The sequence below is a fragment of the Trichechus manatus genome, unplaced genomic scaffold (assembly GCF_000243295.1).
Source record: "Trichechus manatus latirostris isolate Lorelei unplaced genomic scaffold, TriManLat1.0 scaffold00015, whole genome shotgun sequence".
NCBI classification, from domain to species: Eukaryota; Metazoa; Chordata; class Mammalia; order Sirenia; family Trichechidae; genus Trichechus; species Trichechus manatus.
This window is the reverse complement of record NW_004443951.1, coordinates 1785553-1804901: the sequence shown is the minus strand read 5'-3', so window position 1 is coordinate 1804901 and position 19349 is coordinate 1785553. Positions and strand designations below refer to the sequence as shown.

Sequence of the window (19349 nt, the reverse complement as noted above, 5' to 3'; positions counted from 1 at the left end):
CATCAGCCTGAGACCAGAAGAACTAGATGGTGCCTGGCTACCACCAATGACCACCCTGACAGGGAACACAACAGAGAGTACCTGACAGAGCAGGAGAAAAGTAGGGTGTAGAACTCAAATTCTAGTAAAAATACCAGACTTAAAGGTTTGATTCAGACTGGAGGGACCCTAGAAGACATGGCCCCCAGGCTGTCTGTTAGCCCAAAACTAACCCATTCCCAAGGCCAACTCTTCAGACAAAGATTAGACTGGACTATGGGACATAAAATGATACTAGTGAAGAGTGTGCTTTTTAGCTCAAGTAGATACATGAGACTAAATGGGCAGCTCTTGTCCAGAGGTGAGATGAGAAAGCAGAGAGGGTCAGGAGCTAGTTGAATGGACACAGGAAATCTGGGGTGGAAAGGAGGAGTGTGCTGTCACAGTATAGGGAGAGCAACTAGGGTCACATAACAATGTGTGTATAAATTTTTGTATGAGAAACTAACTTAAATTGTAGACTTTCACTTGACGCACAATTAAAAAAAATGTCTGAATGGCATCAAAGGGTGGGGCCTCTGACCTTGATGTCCCATGGCCCTGAATGCTCACCTAGGCAGCCCTTTTCTAACCGCCCATGTGAGGCTTGGCAAGTGGTTCTGGAACCTGCTCTGTCACTGAGGCCTGTGCACCCCTGAGTAACTCTCATCACATCTCCGGGCCTAGAAATGGTGAGCATGGGTCCCTAGAGAGTCAACAACTGTGAGCAGCCAAATGTGCCAGGCACTTTTCTGAGGACCATCTTATGCAACCATAACACAGTAGAATGACACATAGTAAGGATGTGTTGAATGCATGAACAAATGCTTCAAGGTACTACCACCTGTGCTTTAAACTTATGAAAACTGAAGCGACTTGCCCAACCCCACAGAGGGTAGTCAGCAACTGTTGTCATTAGTTGCCATCAAGTCGATTCTGACTCATGGTGACCCCATGTGTGCAGAATAGAGCTGCTCCATAGGGTTTTCAAGGCTGTGACCTTTTGGAAACAGATTATCAAGCCTGTCTTCCGAGGTGCCTCTGGGTAGGTTCAAATCACCAACCTTTCAGCTAGTAGTTGAGCATTTAACCATTTGCGCCACCCAAGGACTAGAATGGGAGTTTGAACCTGGATCTGTTTGAATCAGAAGTCTGCGATTTTCCCACCACAGTGGCTGCCAGGGGCTCCAGCTTCTTCATCTGTAAAATGGATATGGCTTAATAATGACCATTCCATTCCTTTGTAGCTTCAATGTCCGAAGTACCAAGAACTCAAATGTTCTGCCCATCATCCTGGCCCCTGGAAGGGGCTGCTGAAGTTGAGATAATCAATGTTTCTTCAGCATGAGACTCAAAGGGAGAGGAGGGTGATCTCAGGCTTCACGGGGCCTGTGCACCCTCTGGTTCACCTGAAGGTCAAAGATTTCACCCAACATGCTTCTCACTCTGTACTGAATGATATGGGGACATGGAGATAATTTGGACAACAGGTCCTTGTCCTTGAGAAGATCCCCTTCTAGTGGGGTCAGTGTGGATCAGCCCTCTGAGGGGACATCTAAGCTCTGCTGAGGGGTGTGTAGAGTTCTGGTAAACAGAAGAGGGCAAGGCAGGCTCCAAAGGCCGAGACACGAAGTGTGAAAGAGTGTGGCCCATTTGGAGAAAGGCCAGGAGAGGCTGTTGTGGTTGCAAAGGAGGCTGGGGCAGTGGGCAGAGAGGAGCCAGATCACAGGGTGCCTCCTGGCCCTGTTGAGGGGCCTGCTCACTCTGTGTTTCTTTCCTCATTTTATAGGTAAGAAAATGAGGCCCAGAGAGGTACAGCATCTTGCCCAAGGCCACCCAGAGAGCCAGTGGTGGAGTCAGGACTTGAACTGCAGTTAACAAGACATTCTGCTGACCATGGTGATGGTGGGTAGCCATTTTCAGTATAGAAATGACATAATTGGGATACTGCTGAAGTTAGTTAAAACTCCTCACCACTTGTGGATGACCTCGGGCTAGGTATGCAGCCTCCCTGGACAGAGTTTCCCTGTGACTGTTAGGGGGTAAGTGAGTTATTGCATGTGAAGTGGGAGGCCCAGTGTGTGGCACAGAGTAAGCACCTCATGATGGTTGTATATTAGCGGTAGGACCTGGGCCTCATAGTTCTGTGGCAAGGAGTAAATGAGATAATGTACACACACAGTAGTCACTCAGTAGATGGGAACTATTTTTATCAGCATTAGAAGGTTGGGTTGGAGGCAAGGAGGCTGGTGAGGTGGAGGCTGCAGGAACCCAGGCGGTAGGTTAAGGGGCCTGAGTTCAGGAGGGGGCAGCAAGAATGGAGAGGAGGGGCCCCCAACACAAGGACTGGGGGTGGGATGGAGGAGTGGGATCTTCTTTTCTTTTAGGAAAATGAGAAAATCTAGAAGTGTCAGAAAAAGAATTGACACATTTAAATTATGGTGTTGGCGTAGAATACTGAACATACCATGGACTGTCAGAAGAAGGAACAAATCTGTCCTGGAGGAAGTACAACCAGAATGCTCCTTAGAAGCGAGGATGGTGAGACTTCATCTCACTTACTTTGGACATGATATCAAGAGGAACCAGTCCCTGGAGAAGGACATCATGCTTTGTAAAGTAGAGGATCAGGGAAAAAGAGGGAGACCTTCACTGAGATGGACTGACGCGGTGGCTACAACAATGGGCCCAAACACAGTAACAATTGTGAGGATGGTGCAGGAGTGGACAATTTTTCGTTCTGTCGTACATAAGATCGCTATGAGTCAGAGCTGACCCAACAGCACCTAACAGAGTGTCAGAACAAATTCAGCTATTTTGGTAGCAGGGTGGCCAGTAATTAAGAGTGATGCTGGCATAGGATGCCTGGTACAGACTGTCCTGGGCCCTACATTGTCAAAAGACATTTGGTGTGATAGTTCTGACCATATCTATCAAAAAACAAACAACAACAGAAAACACCCACTTCCTCAGTGCTCCAAAGGTTGGCATAGCTTTTGCTATGAGATAGAATAAATTTTGTTGGAGAAAATGGGTACAGCTGGGGAAGCCTCAGTGAATAATCAAGCAGACAAATGCATTTAACTATTGCTAAACAATACACAGAGCCCTGGTGGTGCAATGGTTAAGTGCTCTGCTGCTATCCGAAAGGTTGGCAGTTCAAACCCACCAGCCGTTCTGTGGCAGAAAAGACCTGGTGATCAGCTCCCATAAAGACTACAGTCTAGGAAATCCCATGGGACAGTTCTATCGTGTCCTATAGGGTCATTATGAGTCAGAATTGACTCGACAGCACGCAACAAACAATACAGAGGATGAAATCTAAAAGATGCTTGTTCCTATAAATCAGAAGTCTCGTTAATATCAAAGATGGCCACAGGGAACCTGAATCTTCAAGGACAAATGATTCCACGTCAGAAAAATCACCACCTTTCCATTTAACGACAGCTCACATTGCAGAGGCTTCACTAGAATGTAAGCTCTATCAGGGGAGAGCTTTGCTTTCTTCACCAAGGCACTCCCAGCACCTGCCCGGCACACAGTAGGCACGTAAATAGTTGATGAATGAATGAACCACAAATGGGCAACTGGGCCAGTTTTTGGAATCTCTGGTCTGTGAAATAGGCACCAGCCAGGCCAGCAGCCCGAGGCAGTGGGATAAGGGCCCTGGGATCCACGTGCGTGTGCATAGAGGCCTGTCTGTGTCTGACCTCCGTCTGCCATCAAACCTCTGCAGGGGGCACAAAGGCAGTTTCAGCCAATATGCAATCGGATGGAACATCTGTCCAGAGGTGGATGTCGCCAGAAATGTGCAAGCATTGAGTGGATGGTGTTATGGATTGAATTGTGTCCCCTCAATATATTCTTGAAATCTTAGCTCCTATACCTGTAAATATGATCCTGTTTGAAAACAGGGTTTTCTTTGTCATGTTAATTAGGCCATGCCCAACTAGGACAGGTTCTAAATCTAATCACTTCTAGTTATAAAAAGACCAGAATGGACACAGAGACACACAAAGGGAGAAAAGGAAGGCAGACAACAGAGACAGATTCATCTACAAAGATTGCTGGCAACTACTGGAAGCTGAAGTAGACAAGGTAGGACCTCCCCCTAGAGCCATGCCTGAATTCAGCCTTCTAGCCTCCTCAACTGTGAGAAAACAAATTTCTGTTCTTTAAAGCCACCCACTTGCGGTGTCTGCACTTGGTATAGAACTAGCTAAGACAGATGGCTACCTGGCAGGGGTTCTGTGGGGTGTTGGCTTCTAGGGAAGGAGACAGCCCCAGGCAGAGAACTCCCCACCACTCTATGAGTAGCCCAGGATTTGACACTCTATGTACCCTGAGGTGGGTTTTCCTTCCCAAACCCACCCCTGAATTTTCCTCTTCTGAAAATTCAGTGATCCCCTGTGAAAAGCCACCTCAGCTTATGCCATGGAAAAACGCACTTCTACAAAGCCATTTTTGTGTTTCCTGTGAGGCCTAGGCAGAGGAGGAGGTACAGGTTCTAGGCCAGGCAGCCATCTCTGTGCTACCAGGCTCTGGCCAGTCCCTTGCCATTCTGTGTCTCAGTTTCCCCATGTGTCCCACGACCAGGTAGACGAGGTGAAGTCAGAGGGCCCTGGAGCCTTGGCTTGGCCTCCAGGAAGTAGCCTCAGGAGGCAGCCGACAGGTAGGGATGGGGCACATACCTGTTGTCAGGGTGGGGCAAATGCAGCAGCCTCTCGCAGGCTGGGGGATGAACACGGGGCGGTGGGGTTCCCACGGGGAGAAACAGGCCCTGGTGGCAGGTGGGGCCAGGGCCCTCAACAAGATCCGTGTCCAGCAGGCTCTTCTTCTCTGAGCCTGGGGTGCAGTGGCCGTAGCTCCCGTTCACTGGGCGGAGAAAGACAGGGAGAAAGGGGAGATAAAATGAGTGAGGGTGGCCTGCAGAGGGGCGCAGGGAGAGGCCAGTCATTGGGGTACAGTGTGGGACAGAGCACCCTTAACCCAATACTAACTGAATCCTTCCTGTGTTCAAGGCACCTGGGATACCTCCTTTAATTCCCATAATCACCCAACAGGATCAGTAATAAAATCCCTAATTTTCAGATGATGCTGAAGTGGTAAAATGGCCAATACACAAATATGTGCACTTACTATGCACCAAACACTCTGCCAGGTACAGGAAAAACTGATGAACAAGACAAAATCCTGGTCTCTTGGAGCTTACAGTGTATTATCCTCACATTATACACAGTGTGCTCATTTGAGATCTTGCAAGAAAGCATGCTGGGATTGGTGGATCTAGAGTTGACGCTGCCCAGCAGGCTGAGTGAGCATTACCGAAATAATGTATGTTAGGTATATGGCAAGCAATAGATGCTCATGGGAATGCCTGGGTGATGTAAACAGCTAACGTGCTTGGCTGCTAACCAAAAGGCTGGAGGCTCAAGACACCTCAGAAGAAAGTCCTGGTGATCTACTTCTGAAAAATCAGTCATTGAAAACTCTATGGAACACCCTTCTACTCTGACACGCATCAGGTCACCTGGTTACTGGTTAGGTGCTTACTAAACAGCATTTGTTATTGTTATTACCAAAGCTCAATCTACATTGTTTTCCAAATTGCATTACACCATAGAAATAGTATAGAGTTATTTATACCTGTGTGTTCTCCATGGTTCTTTGACAGCCTAGCTACCATAGGCCCTGCTTTGCCCTGCTCAGTGGGCTTTTACGAAAATTAACTAAGGCAGTTGATGTGAACACCAAAAACCAAACTCAAACCCATTGCCATTGAGTCGATTCTGACTCATAGCAACCCTATAGAACAAAGCAGAACTGCCCCATAGGGTTTCCAAGGAGCAGCTGGTGGATTTGAACTACCAATCTTTTGGTTAGCAGCTGTAGCTTGCCATGGCTCTTAACCACTGTGCCACCAGGGCTCCAAAATGCAAGATATGGTTATTGTAAGTCACCTTCTCTCTCTTGGGCTATTTTCTCATCTGTAGAATGAGAAGATTAATCTGGAAACGCTATTCTTTAAGGTTTTCTGCCCTGCCACGTCACAGGGTTATGCTAAGGAGGAAACGACATGAGCTTTAGGGCCTGACGGATCTCAGTGTGAGGACCTTTTCCCCAAACTAACTCCATGGCTCGGACAAGTCCCTCCCGTGGCTGACCCTCCGCTTCCCTGTGTAAACTGGGGACAGTCACACCAACTGCAGAGACGCTGTCAGGCTTTGGGAGCAAGCTGCAAAGTCCCTATACAGTGCTCGCACCTAGGAGTTGTTCCAGGAATGGAAATTGTTCTTATTGTCAAACAGCACATTGTCAAGTATAAAGTGCCCTACAGGTGATCCAAGTATTGTCTACGTTCTCTCAACATTGAGCAAGATCAGCCACTAAGATGAGAAGAGCTGATACCAGAACATTATCAAATCCTTAAATGTAACAATGACAACAACAGCAACATTTGTTGAGCAGTATGTGCTGGCTCTGGACTAGTGATTTACACTTATTATCTCCTTTGACCACCATGTGTCTGTCAGTTTGTTGCACTGTGGTGGCTGTGTGTTGCCGTGATACTGAAAGCACTGCTACCATTATTTCAAATACCAGCAGGGTCATCCTTGGTGGACAAGTTTCAGCTGAGCTTTCATACTAAGAGAGACTAGGAAGAAAGACCTGGTAGTCTGCTTCTGCAAAAATTGGCCAGTGAAAAACTGATGAATAGCAGCAAAACATTGTCTGATACAGTGCTGGAAAATGAGATCCTAAAGTTGGAAGGCACTTTGAGCTGCCTCCTCAAAGTGGAGCTGACCTTAATGACATGGACGGAGGCACGACTCAAAACAAGAAGAAACAGTTGCAAACAACCACTAATAATTGGAACGGGGAATGTACGAAGTATGAATCTAGGAAAACTGGAAGTCATCAAAAATGAAATGGAATGCATAAAGATCAATATCCTAGGCATTAGTGAGCTGAAATGGACTGGTATTGGACATTTTAAATCAGACAGTCATATAGTCTTCTATGCCGGGAATGATGAAATGAAGAGGAATGGTGTGGTGTTCATTGTCAAAAAGAACATTTCAAGATCTATCCTGAAGTACAACAATGTCAGCACATAGGATAATATCCATACAACTACAAGGAAGATCAGTTAATATGACTATTATTCAAACTTATGCACCAACCACTAAGGCCAAAGATGAAGAAATAGAAGATTTTTACCAACTTCTGCAGTCTGAAATTGATCGAACATGCAATCAAGATGCATTGATAATTACTGGTAACCAGAATATGAAAGTCGGAAACAAAGAAGGATTGGTAGTTGGAAAATATGGCCTTGGTGATAGAATGACACTGGAGATCGCATCCTAGAATTCTGCAAGACCAATGACTTTTTCACTGCAAATATCTTTTTCCAACAACATAAATGGCAACTATACACATGGACCTCGCCAGGTGGAATACACAGGAATCAAGTCCACTACATTTGTGGAAAGAGACGATGGAAAAGCTCAATATCATCAGTCAGAACAAGGTCAGGAGCCAACTGTGGAACAGACTATCAATTGCTTATATCTAAGTTGAAGTTGAAGAAAATTAGAACAAGTCCACAAGAGCCAAAGTATGACCATGAGTATATCCCACCTGAGTTTAGGGGCCATCTCAAGAACAGATTTGACGCACTGAACACCAATGACTGAAGACCAGACAAGCTGTGGGAAGACATCAAGGACATCATACATGAAGAAAGCAAGGGTCATTAAAAAGACAGGAAAGAAAGAAAAGACCAGAATAGATGTCAGAAGAGACTCTGAAACTTGCTCTGGAATGTAGAGTAGCTAAAGGTAAAGGAAGAAATGATGAAGCAAAAGAGCTGAACAGAAAATTTCAAAGGGCGGTTTGAGAAGACAAAGTATTATAATCAAATGTGCAAAGACATGGAGTTAGAAAACCAAAAGAAAAGAACATGCTCACCATTTCTCAAGCTGAAAGGACTGAAGAAAAAATTCAAGCCTCGAGCTGCAATATTGAAGGATTCTACGGGAAAATATTAAATGACACAGGAAGCATCAAAAGAAGATGGAAGGAATATACAGAGTCACTGTACCAAAGAAGAATTGCTCGACATTCAACCATTTCTGAAGATAGCGTATGATCAAGAACTGATGGTACTGAAGGAAGAGGTCTAAGCTGTAGTGAAGGCATTGGCGAAAAACAAGATTCCAGAACTAACGGAATATCAATTGAGATGTTTCAATAAACAGATGCAGCACTGGAGATGCTCACTCATCTATGCCAAGAAATTTGAAAGACAGCTACGTGGCCAACTGCCTGGAAAAGATCCATATTTGTGCCCATTCCAAAGAAAGGTGATCCAACAGAGTGCAGAAATTATCAAACAATATCTAATATCACATGCAAGTAAAATATTGCTGAAGACCATTCAAAAGCGGTTGCAGCAGTATATCAACAGGGAACTGCCAGAAATTCAAGCTGGATTCAGACGAGGATGTGGAACAAGGGATATCATTGTTGATGTCACATGTATCTTGGCTGAAAGCAGAGAATACCAAAAAGATGTTTACCTGTACTTTATCGATTATGCAAAGGCATTCGACCATGTGGATCATAACAAATTATAGACAGCACTGCAAAGAATGAGAATTCCAGAACAATTAATTGTGTTCATGTGGAACCTCTACATAGACCAACAGGCAGTCATTCAAACAGAACAAGGGGATACTGCGTGGTTTAAAGTCAAGAAGAAGTGTGTGTCAGGGTTGTATCCTTTCACCATACTTATTCAATCTATATGCTGAGCAAATAATCCAAGAAGCTTTATTGAAGAAGAATGGGGCATCAGGATTGGAGGAAGAATCATTAACAACCCGAGATATGCAGATGACAACCTTGCTTGCTGAAACTGAAGAGAACTTGAAGCACTTACTGGTGAAGATCAAAGACCACAGCCTTCAATATGGATTACACCTAACAGAAAGAAAACAAAGTCCTCACAACTGGACCAATAAGCAACATCATGATAAACAAAGAAAAGACTGAAGTTGTCAAGGATTTTGTTTTACCTGGATCCACAATCAACACCCATGGAAAACAGCAGTCTAGAAATCAAATGATGTATTGCATTGGGTAAATATGCTGCAAAACACCTCTTTAAGGTGTTAAAAAGCAAAGATGTTAAAAAGCAAAGATGTCACTTTGAGGACTAAGGTGTGCCTGACCCAAGCCATGGTGTTTTCAACTGCCTCATATGCGTGTGAAAGCTGGACAATGAATAAGGAAAGCCGAAGCAGAATTGATGCCTTTGAATTACAGTGTTGGTGAAGAATACTGAATATACCATGGACTGCTAACTGCTAGAAGAACGAAGAAATCCACCTTGGAAGAAGTATGACCAGAATGCTCATTAGAAGCAAGGATGGCAAGACTTTGTCTCACATACTTTGAACATGTTATCAGGAGGGACTAGTCCCTAGAAAAGGACATCATGCTTGGTAAAGTAGAGGGTCAGTGAAAAAGAGGAAGACCCTCGACGAGATGGATTGACACAGTAGCTGCAACAACGGGCTCAAGCATAACAAGGGTTTTGAGGATGGTGTAGGACCAGGCAGTGTTTTGTTCTGTTGTACACAGGATTGTTACCAGTCGGAACAGCACCTAACGACAACAACATCTCATTTGAGCTTCACCATTGCCTTCTGAGGGAGCTATTATTATTATTATCCCCATCTTAACAAATGAGAAAACAGAGACTCAAACCAAACCCGTTGCTGTTGAGTCAATTCTGACTCATAGTGACCCTATAGAATAGAGCAGAACTGCCACCACAAGGTTTCCAAGGAGCAGATGGTGGATTCGAACTGCCGACCTTTTGGTTAGCAGCTGAGCTTTTAACCACTACGCCACCAGGGCCCCAACAGAGGCTCAGGGAGATGAAATTACCCAAAATCAACCAAATCCACTGCCTTGGAGTCAATTCCGAGTACAGGGACACTACAGGACAGAGTAAAATTGTCCCATAGGGTTTCCAAGGCTGTAAACCTTTATGGGAGTAGACTGCCACATCTTTCTCCCACTGAGCACCAAATCACGCAATTAGTAAGCGTGATAGCAGGATCTCCAGCCCAGGTCTGTCAGATTCAAACCCCACATCCTCTTTATTTTTTTTTAAGGTCACCTTCTTTTGTTTTTTTTAATAATGTATTTTATTTTTTGTTGTTGAAAATATACACAGCCAAAGACACACCAATTCAACAATTTCTCCATGTACAATTCAGTGACACTGATTACATTCATCAAGTTGTGCAACCATTCTCACTCTCCTTTTTAAAATTATTCCTCCACTGTTAACATAAACGCACTGCCCCCTAAGCTTCCTATCTAACCTTTTGAGTTGCTGTTGTCAATTTGATCCCGTATAAATACAGTAAACCTGCAAAAGCTGGAATCCCTGTAAGGCGAAAACCTGTCATACAAAACTCAAATATTTTCCACTAAAACGAGCAGTAGAAAAGTGGTAAGACTGCATCCTGTCAAAGGCAGAAAACTTGTGAGACCCAGAAAAACAAGGCAGTCCCTTCGAGTTCTACCTTTCACGAGTTTCACTGTAGTTCTTTAAAAGAGCACAATGCTCAAGGCAGACAGTCTTTACTGATTAAGCTAACTATTGTCTGTAAGCCCCACATCTTAATCATTATGTAATAAGAAGTGGCCAGAGCGAGCCAAGAGTCCAACCCCACCCCCAAGGATCCGCTTGCCCCAACCCTAATTCTAGCCCACCCTGAGGAGGCCCCTTCAGCACACAACTACCCCTGTGCCCAGGATAGACACTCAGTGCTAAAATGCTTGTGTCCATGGCTCCGGACAGGAGGCATTCACCTGCTGAGCACTTTACAGTTTGCGGCCGAGAATGCAACTCTCCAAGGTCCCAGGGCAGGTGAGGGGCTCAGAAAAGTCTTCAGTTCCCAGCCCCAGGCAAGCCTGCTTGAGACCCCTCGGATAAACATCTGCTCAAAACCAGCCTCCACGCTCCTTCCCAGCCAGGCCCTGGGCCTGTGTCCTGCTGTGAGGAATGCTCACCCCTGCCGGCTGTGCTTGCTCGTTGGCCAGCCCCTCACAAGCTTATTTTTAATAACGTGGGTCGTTTTTTAATTAAAAAGAAATCCCTGGTAACAAATGTGAATGGCCCGAGCTAATGAGAGCAGGCTGCCACTCGTTTAACTCCAGCTCTGCTTGGCTCTTGCCGCTTTTTCCAAATCGTTTCTGCATGCGATTTTATTGTCCCATTGAGGCAAGCCCTGGGCCTGGGCCTCAGAAAACTGTAGATAATTTTATGACCATTAATAGCATTTGGAACAAAGAGAGCTTAATCATCATGCGGGGCTGTTTCTCCCAGAGTCTTTGGGGAGCAGTTCTGAGCTTTGTTCAGGGACCTACCAGGTATTTTGGGGCCTCTAGGTTACTTATCCCATCCTTCACTTAGGAGGATGCATGGAGAGATGGAAGGTGGGCACTTGGAAAGGTGACGGGACCCTAGCATTTATCAAGCCCTTACTATGTGCCAGGCATATTCACGCCTCACAAGCGTCCGCTCCTGGGAGAAGGCTTGTTACGACCATATTCCAGATGAGGAAAGCTGAGGCTTGGAGAGATCAGGTGCCCTGGACCAGGCTCAGGGGTCTGTGAGAGGTGGGGCCAAATTCAAACCCAGATCTTGCAGACTTCAAAGCCCAAGTTCCGTTCTGCTGCCTCTCAGCCAACCAGTGAGTAACTGGGGACGTCCAGGCAAATGTCCCCACCTTTAACTCAAATGAGATCCTGTTGGAGAGCCTCTGTGAAAGTAAAAGCACTGCCTGAATAAAACCGTTAGAATGACTCTTAAACTTTAATTTTCGTGAAAACTCTGCCAGATGCTAAGCCCATTCCGTGGACAGACGAGGACACAAAGGCTCAGAGAGGTTAAGTGGTTGCCCAATGTCACACAGAGAATAAGGGGCTGAGTTGAGGTGCAAAACCATCACCTCTGTGGGAAGAAACAGAGATTACTCAGCAAACAATTAGGGACTTGGTGTCTTCCCCGTTGGCTACACTAAGAGGTATTCCTGCAATAAATAAACAAGTCAGCACTGGGAGGGAGGGAGGAAGAAGATGCTCTGGTCACAGTGGACACTGCCTGGTGCTCCAAGCCTTGGAGCCCTCATCTAATGTGACCTGGTGAAAAATCAGCCTCCCCACCTCACAGAGGGACACTAAGCACCAGAGCTGCCAAGTGGCCGCCCAAGGTCACCCCCTGCTACAGCGGGGGTCCAAACCCAGGTCTCCCAAAGCCCATGCCAGGCTCTGCCCCAGGCCACCTGCTTTCTCAGAGGTTGAAAGTTAAACCAGAGGCTGTAGCTAGTATCCCAGAGATGCTGATGCCACTGGGATGATCTGGGCATTGTCATCGCTGCCCCCCACGGGCCTAACCCTGCCAGGAAAACTCTCGCTGCCCTCCTGCCTGTTGGCATCTTGCCTCACTGTCCCCCAGGGCATCACAAGACCCAGATGGGTGAAGTCCCCACTCCAGCTTGCTCGCCATCTCTGGTAATTGAGAATGGAGTCTTTCTCTGAGAAGACAGAGGACTGAGGGAGCAAGCCGGCTCAGCTGCCCTGAGGCAGGGAATGGGATATCCTGGGAAGCTCGTATCCAACAGACTTCTGTCTCCCTCTGTGCAACGGGGGGCCAAGAGAAGACCCTGGACCTGGCTTTCTCCATGCAAATGAAGCTTCTCTGGGGGCTTGGAGGATGAGGAGGTCCTGTGTTCATTTTTACAAGTTGGTGAGAACACCTAGAATGTCAGGGTTAGGACTGAAAGATCGTCTATTCCATTTATAGGTGAAGAAACTAAAGCTCGGAGAGGGAAACAACCTGCCTGTGGTCACGCAGCAAATCCACAGCAGAGCCTGGACTGGCACCCCTGAGGCTAGGTAAGGGTTTGGTTTGGTTTCCTCTTTAAGCCTACCTTTTCTCATCTATAAAATGGTGATAACACCTACCATACCAAGTTGTGGTGACAAGTGAGATTATGAACTAATACATTTGGCATGGCACCTAGCTTACAGTAAGCACTTAAAAAATGAGCCCAGGACAAGGCAAGGAGGCAGGGCCCTGCAGGAGAAGCATTCTGGCCCAGGAAGTGTCAGACCTGGCTGATCCTGAGGCCAGAATCAGAAGGACAAGACCCCAATGCACAGGAGTCACCAAAAGCAGAACCCAGCAGCCTAAATGAGGTCACAGCTAGCAAATCTGAAGCAAATGGCTCCAGTTACTCACCAGAGAGATTTGCAAATTACCGTAACGACTTGGCTATAAAGCAGCACCACATATAAGGTGACTCCCCACAAGAATTTTAATTTGTGCTGAAACCTGCCAAGTCTGCATGAGAGTGGACAATGATGCATTCAGCATCTCGGGCCCAGATGCCGCCTCCTTGTAGCTCAAGAGCAGCCAGCAGCTGGGTCACGGAAGGCCTACATGATGACTGCCTCCTTGCTCACTGACGAACAGACTTCTAGTGTTACCAGGTACCAGGCTTGGTGGTAAGGTGCTGCACTTTATAGTTTACAAAATATTTCACAGCTATCCTCTGTGGGCTTCACTGTAACAGTCAGGAGTTGGCTAAGCAGGCTCAGAGGGGGCAAGTGATTTGCCCAAACTCACACAGCAAGTGTAGGGCTCAGACTTGAGCTGGGTCTCCTAAGTCAGCCATCTAGTCATAAACTATTCTGTGAAGTGCCAGATAGTAAGTAGATGATCTCTGCCGCAACTACACTACACGACTCTATGCTGCTGTTGTACTGCTAAAGCAGCCAATATGTAAACAAACAATATATGTACAAACAATACGTAAACAAATGAGTGGTCTGTGTTCCAATAAAACTTTATTCAGAAAAACAGGTGACAGGCCAGAATTGGCCCCTGAGCTGTAGTTAGAGAAAAGGGCTTTGCAGTTAGAAAGGCAGAGATTTACAATCTGAAGATAAGCTGCACTTTCCTGCATCTATAAAATCAGGAGAATAAAAGCCTCCTCACAAGGTGGAGCTGATGGCATGAAAAATATTAGTGAATCCACAGCCATGATTTTTTCCAACTTATTGCACATACAGAAGAGAAAACCGGGGCCCAGAGAGAGGAAGAGGCTTGACTCTAGACAACTGGACCCCACTGGGGATATTTCCCACCTCACTCCTAGCAAACGATTAGGCCCATAGTATATGCTTAGAAACGGTGGGAGGGTGGGTGGCTGAAGGACTGTTATAAGTTCACTTTTTGCCTACTATGTGCCAGACAAGAGTCCCTGGGTGGCACAAACGATTAAGCGCTCAGCTACTAACCGAAAGGTTGGCAGTTCAAATCCACCCAGAGGAGCCTCGGAAGAAAGACTTGGTTATCTGCTTCTAAAAGATCACAGCCATTGAAAACCCTGTGGAGCACAGTTCTATTCGGAAATGCATGGGGTCTCCACGAGCGGGAATCTACTCGATGGCAACTAGTTTTGGTTATACGCCAGACAGCTCCACAGGGTGGCTGTGAGGATTAAATGAGATTATATATGTGAAGTCCCTGGTATGGAATTTGATCATACTTGGCACTTGGTAAAGGTCCCTCTCTTTTGCCTTCTTGACAAGCAGAGAAGGCAAGGTCACAAGCTCCCAGGAGTTATCTGTGTCTCCAAGAACAGAGGCCTATCTTCCAGGGCAGTGATCTCCAGCTGCCACAGAAAGGGCCACCTCAAGCCAGCACAGTCTTGGCAGCAGCCCTTCCCCAGAAGCCTGAGGCTTTGCAGGCACAGTCAATGCAGAGTGGGGCCTTCACCCCTTCTCTGAGCAGTGGGAGAGCTAGGGCTAGACTTGATACCGTCCACATGCCAGGCCTGGGCAGAAGGGGCACCACAGAGATCACAGCGGGCAACGTGGTGCTTCCACTTCTCAGGCCCAGGGAGGGTGGGCGGCACATCTAACCACACACAGCAGAGGCAGGTGGCGCTGCACTCACACCTCGACTCTGAGTCCAGGGCCTTCCTCCCTCATCGTGCTGCCTCATCATCCCCTTTTCTGCTTCCTCAGAAACTCCAATGGCCCGGCAACCGTCAGGAAGTAAGGGCTTCTGAAAGAAGAGAGGCAAAGAGGTGGGCAGTCAGGCTTTTTTCCAGTCACCATGGCCAGCAGGATGGACTCGCCAAGGCCCATTCGCTCAGAGTGGAGCAACCTTGGGGCGTTCATGGCTGTCAGGGGGCCTGCAACCGCTGCAGGGCCTCAAAGCTGCAGCGCCTGATGCTCAAGGCCTCTCGCCAGGCTTATGGCCGCCTGCCGTCCCTTATCCCAGACTGCAAGAACCCCATAAATTCCTCTTTAAAGCTAATCTAGATTTATGGGGACTCAGGCCAGTAAAACCTGAGCTGGCTCACCTTGGGATGGTGCCGCAAAGAGTGAGCCCACCGCTTTGTCCCAGCCCAGGGGCAGGAAGTGAGCAGCCCAGGGCTGGTTGCATATGTAGGTATAGGTACGTCTGTATATAAACATGTATATGGGCCAATTTTTTCCTGATTCTCTTATTACTACCACATTAGCACATGCTTGTTGTAGGAAAAAATCAGAAAATATACCTAGACAACAACTAGAAAACAGATATCACCTATAAGACCACAGCCCAGAGAGCTACAGTAGACACAGTGACACACAAATCTCTGTGGTATTTCCCTACATAGCTAGATACATTTTTGACAAAAACAGCCTGGGTGGTGCAAATGGTTAAGTTCTCAGCTGCTAACCAAACGGTTGGAGGTTCGAGTCTACCCAGAGGCACCCTGGAAGAATGGCCTGGTGATCTACTTCCAAAAAACCAGCCATTGAAAACCCAAAGAGCACAGTCTTAGTCTGCCACACAGGGGGTCGCCATGAATGGGAATCAGCTCATTGGCAACTGGTTTTCGGTTATACAGATTTTCTTGTAGTCGCTTTTTTTCCATTTAATAAAGTATCACGAATACCAAAGTTAACGGAGTGCCCGATATGTACCAAGCACAGTACTAGGATCTTCCCATGCCAGTACTGCTAACCCCATTTTTCAGAGGAAGCTGAGAGAGTAAGTGACTTACCCAAGGTCATGCAGCTAGTAAATGGTGGAGTCAAGATGCAAGCCCAGTTCTATGAGACTTGGAAGGAACTGCTGACCCAGACGTGTTCTACGTCATTATGAATTTAGAGTGGACACGCTGCTAAGTGGTTCCCCAGTTTCAATTCCCTCTTTTCTCCTCCATAATAGGGAGTTTACCAATCTCCTCTCTTTAAGTGCATCTAATCTAATAAATCCATCTTTTAAGTTCTAAAATTTAGTTACTATACTCTTAGGTTTGTAAATTTTCATTTGATTAATTTTTAATCCGTTTCAGCGCTCTGTTAAATTTCTTCATTTGGTCATCTATTTTCTTGAACATATTAATTAAGTTATTTTAAAGCCTGTGTCTGATAATTCCAATATCTGGACCACCTGTGAGTTGGGTTTTATCATGTGTTTTCTCCCTCTAGGTCCTGTCTCCTGGTATGGTTGGTAATTTTTTACTGAATGCCCAACATTGTATGTGAAAATTTGCACAGGTTCTGGATGATGTTATCTTCCTCCAGAGGAAATTTGCTTCTGCTTCTTAAAAACAGTTAAAAGAGGGGAAAGACATCTTAATCCAGTTTGGGTTTTCGCTGTTTCAAAGTGTCAGTCTTTATAATGACTGCTCTATTTCTGGTTCATCCTTTCTCTCAGATTGTTGCCCTTCAGAAGCCCCAGCTGAAAGTTTGGGATGCCACAGCTCCTTCTTCTTAACCAGGGCTTTGAACCCATTCTTCCTGGTTCAGTCATGGCTAAAAGAAGTGACTCTGGAACAGACCCAAATTTTTAAAATTTGGGTGAACTGAAACCATAATTGGAATGGGAAAAATTATGGATCGAAGCCCTGCTAGGAACTTAATCTCCCTCTTAGAAAACAAGGGCAGTGTACGCATTGCACAGCAATCAAATCTCCTGCCCTTCAGATTCTGCACGGAGTCAGAAACAGCGATGGCCCGCTCAAAAATGGCGAGCAACCACGGCCACTTTGAATGTGTGCCGCTCTCCTCAGACCCGGCAATAATCCAATCTCGCGCATCAGGCTCCTGAAAGGGCTCACTACGCCTCTTCTCAGTCTCTCATTTCAGGGCTTCTACCTGTAATTTTTCCCATTCTGGTTATGGTACGGGATCATCCAAATTATAAAAATTCATGTCTGTTCCAGTTTCACTTCATCAGCCATGACTGAACCAGTTCGAACCAGTTTGAAGCCCTGTTCTTAACTGACCCTGATCTTCAATATTTGCCTGCCCAGCACCTGAGGCTGTTGAAAGCTCTGCCTAGCTTCTCAACCTCTTAGCTGCTACGTTCTTCTGACTTCTCAGCTTCTTAGCCGTGCTGCTTAAAAATCAGCAAACATCTTGGAAGAAAAAGCCCACTTTTTGGCACTTCCCATCTTGCTGGGATCTTGGCTCCTCAAGATCTGCCTGTCTTGGTAGCCCTAAACTCCAGTTTTTGTCTCCTCAGCACAGTAAGGCTGCAGAAAACTCTGTTGAGCTCTAGCTCTTGGTTGGACGTCACTTACAAATTAGCAAATGTCTGAAGGGAAGAAGTAGCATAGGGTGTTAGATTCACCTCAGTGCATTACCCTTCTCTCCAGAATCTTGGTCCCTCAAGTTCTGGTTGTCTTGATAGCTCCTTTTGATGCCTTCAAACAGATAGATTTTTTATCTATCCAAAGGGAAAGTTAGTTCCTGATACAAGCTGGTTTGCTATAACCAAACCAAACAAACCTGTTGCCATCGAGTCAATTCCAACTCACAGTGACGCTACAGGATAGAGCAGAACTACCCCTACAGGATTTCCGAGAAGTGGCTGGTGGATTCAAACTGCCAACCTTTCGGTTAGCAGCCAAGCTCTTAACCACTGTGCCAGCAGGGTTCTGGTTTGCTATAGCCAGATGCAAAAATCCTCTTCCAACAAATAATTTTAATGACTATATAGCATTCCATTATACGGCTGTACATACTTTATTTAATCTATCCTCCATGGTTAGGCTTTAGTCATGTAACGGATGTCCTTATAGGTCTATCTTCATGGCCCTCCATATTTATAGTTTCAGGATAAATTCCTATACATGGGATTGCTGAGTAAAAGGACTTTCAAAATTTTAAAGATTTTGTTACCTGCTCTCCAAAAGGGGTATATTGATTTACATGCTTTATTGAATCTATCCTCTACAGTTGGCATTTAGAAGCCCTGGTGGCACAACCCACTTAGCTGTTCCTCGGGAGAAAGACCTGGCAATCCACACCTGTATAGATTATAGCCTAGAAAATCCTGTGGGACAGTTCTACTCTGTCACATGAGATTGCTATGAGTCTAAAATTGACTCAACAGCACCTAACAATAACAACAACGAACATAACTGGGATATATAATGGATATATATAATGGATGCCCTTATACATCTATCTTCATGTCTATCCACATTACAGCCTTAGGATAAATTCCTGTATGTAGGACTGCTGAATCAGGAAACATGGAAAATTTTAAAGATTCTGTTACCTTCTCTTCAAAAGGGTTTATCAATTTATGCCATTAGCAGTGTGAGAAAGCACCTATTTCTCTACACTCTTGCCACTCTAGGTACTCTCATTAAAAAAAAAAAAAAAAAAAACCTGTTAATTTAACAGCTTGAGGTCATGTATAATAGAAAAGAATAAGAGATAACCTATATATCCAACAATACAAGACTGATTAAGTAAAATATAGTAAAGTTACTCAGCAGAATTTCTATGTAGCCATTAAACATGATATAGTAAAATCCTATCACAATGCAATAAGCGTGGTCCAAAAACTTTAATTACATAATAATATGGAGTTGTATTATACTGCAGTTAATTTTTAAAAAAACTATATTTTTGGTGATTTTTCCAGTTAATGTGTGGGAGAAAAAATGTTTTTAGATATGTAGGAAACAGCCCACTTATCTGAAAGTGCACACCACACAAGGAACCAAGATAGTCTCACATGGTTATAAGGTGGTCACTTCCTGTTTTTTGTTAGGTGCTGTGGAATTCACTTTCGACTCAAAAAGACCCCACCTGACAGAGTAGAAGTGCCCCATCGGGTTTCGTAGGCTGCAATATTTACAGGAGCAGATCGCCAGGCTTTGTTCTCCTGCAGAGGTGCTGGGTGGGTTTGAACCACCAACCTTTCAGTTAGCAGCCAA

The 19349-nt window shown here is 45.6% G+C and overlaps 1 protein-coding gene across 1 annotated transcript in view; it reads right to left on the bottom strand.

Moving 5' to 3' along the window:
• GLIS1 (GLIS family zinc finger 1) overlaps positions 1-19349 on the bottom strand; it is a 286001-nt gene that overhangs the window by 118703 nt on the left and 147949 nt on the right. Inside the window, exon 2 of the mRNA XM_004371718.1 lies at positions 4710-4893. Within this exon, the coding sequence (XP_004371775.1) occupies positions 4710-4893 (184 nt within the window). The remainder of the gene's footprint in view (positions 1-4709; positions 4894-19349) is intronic.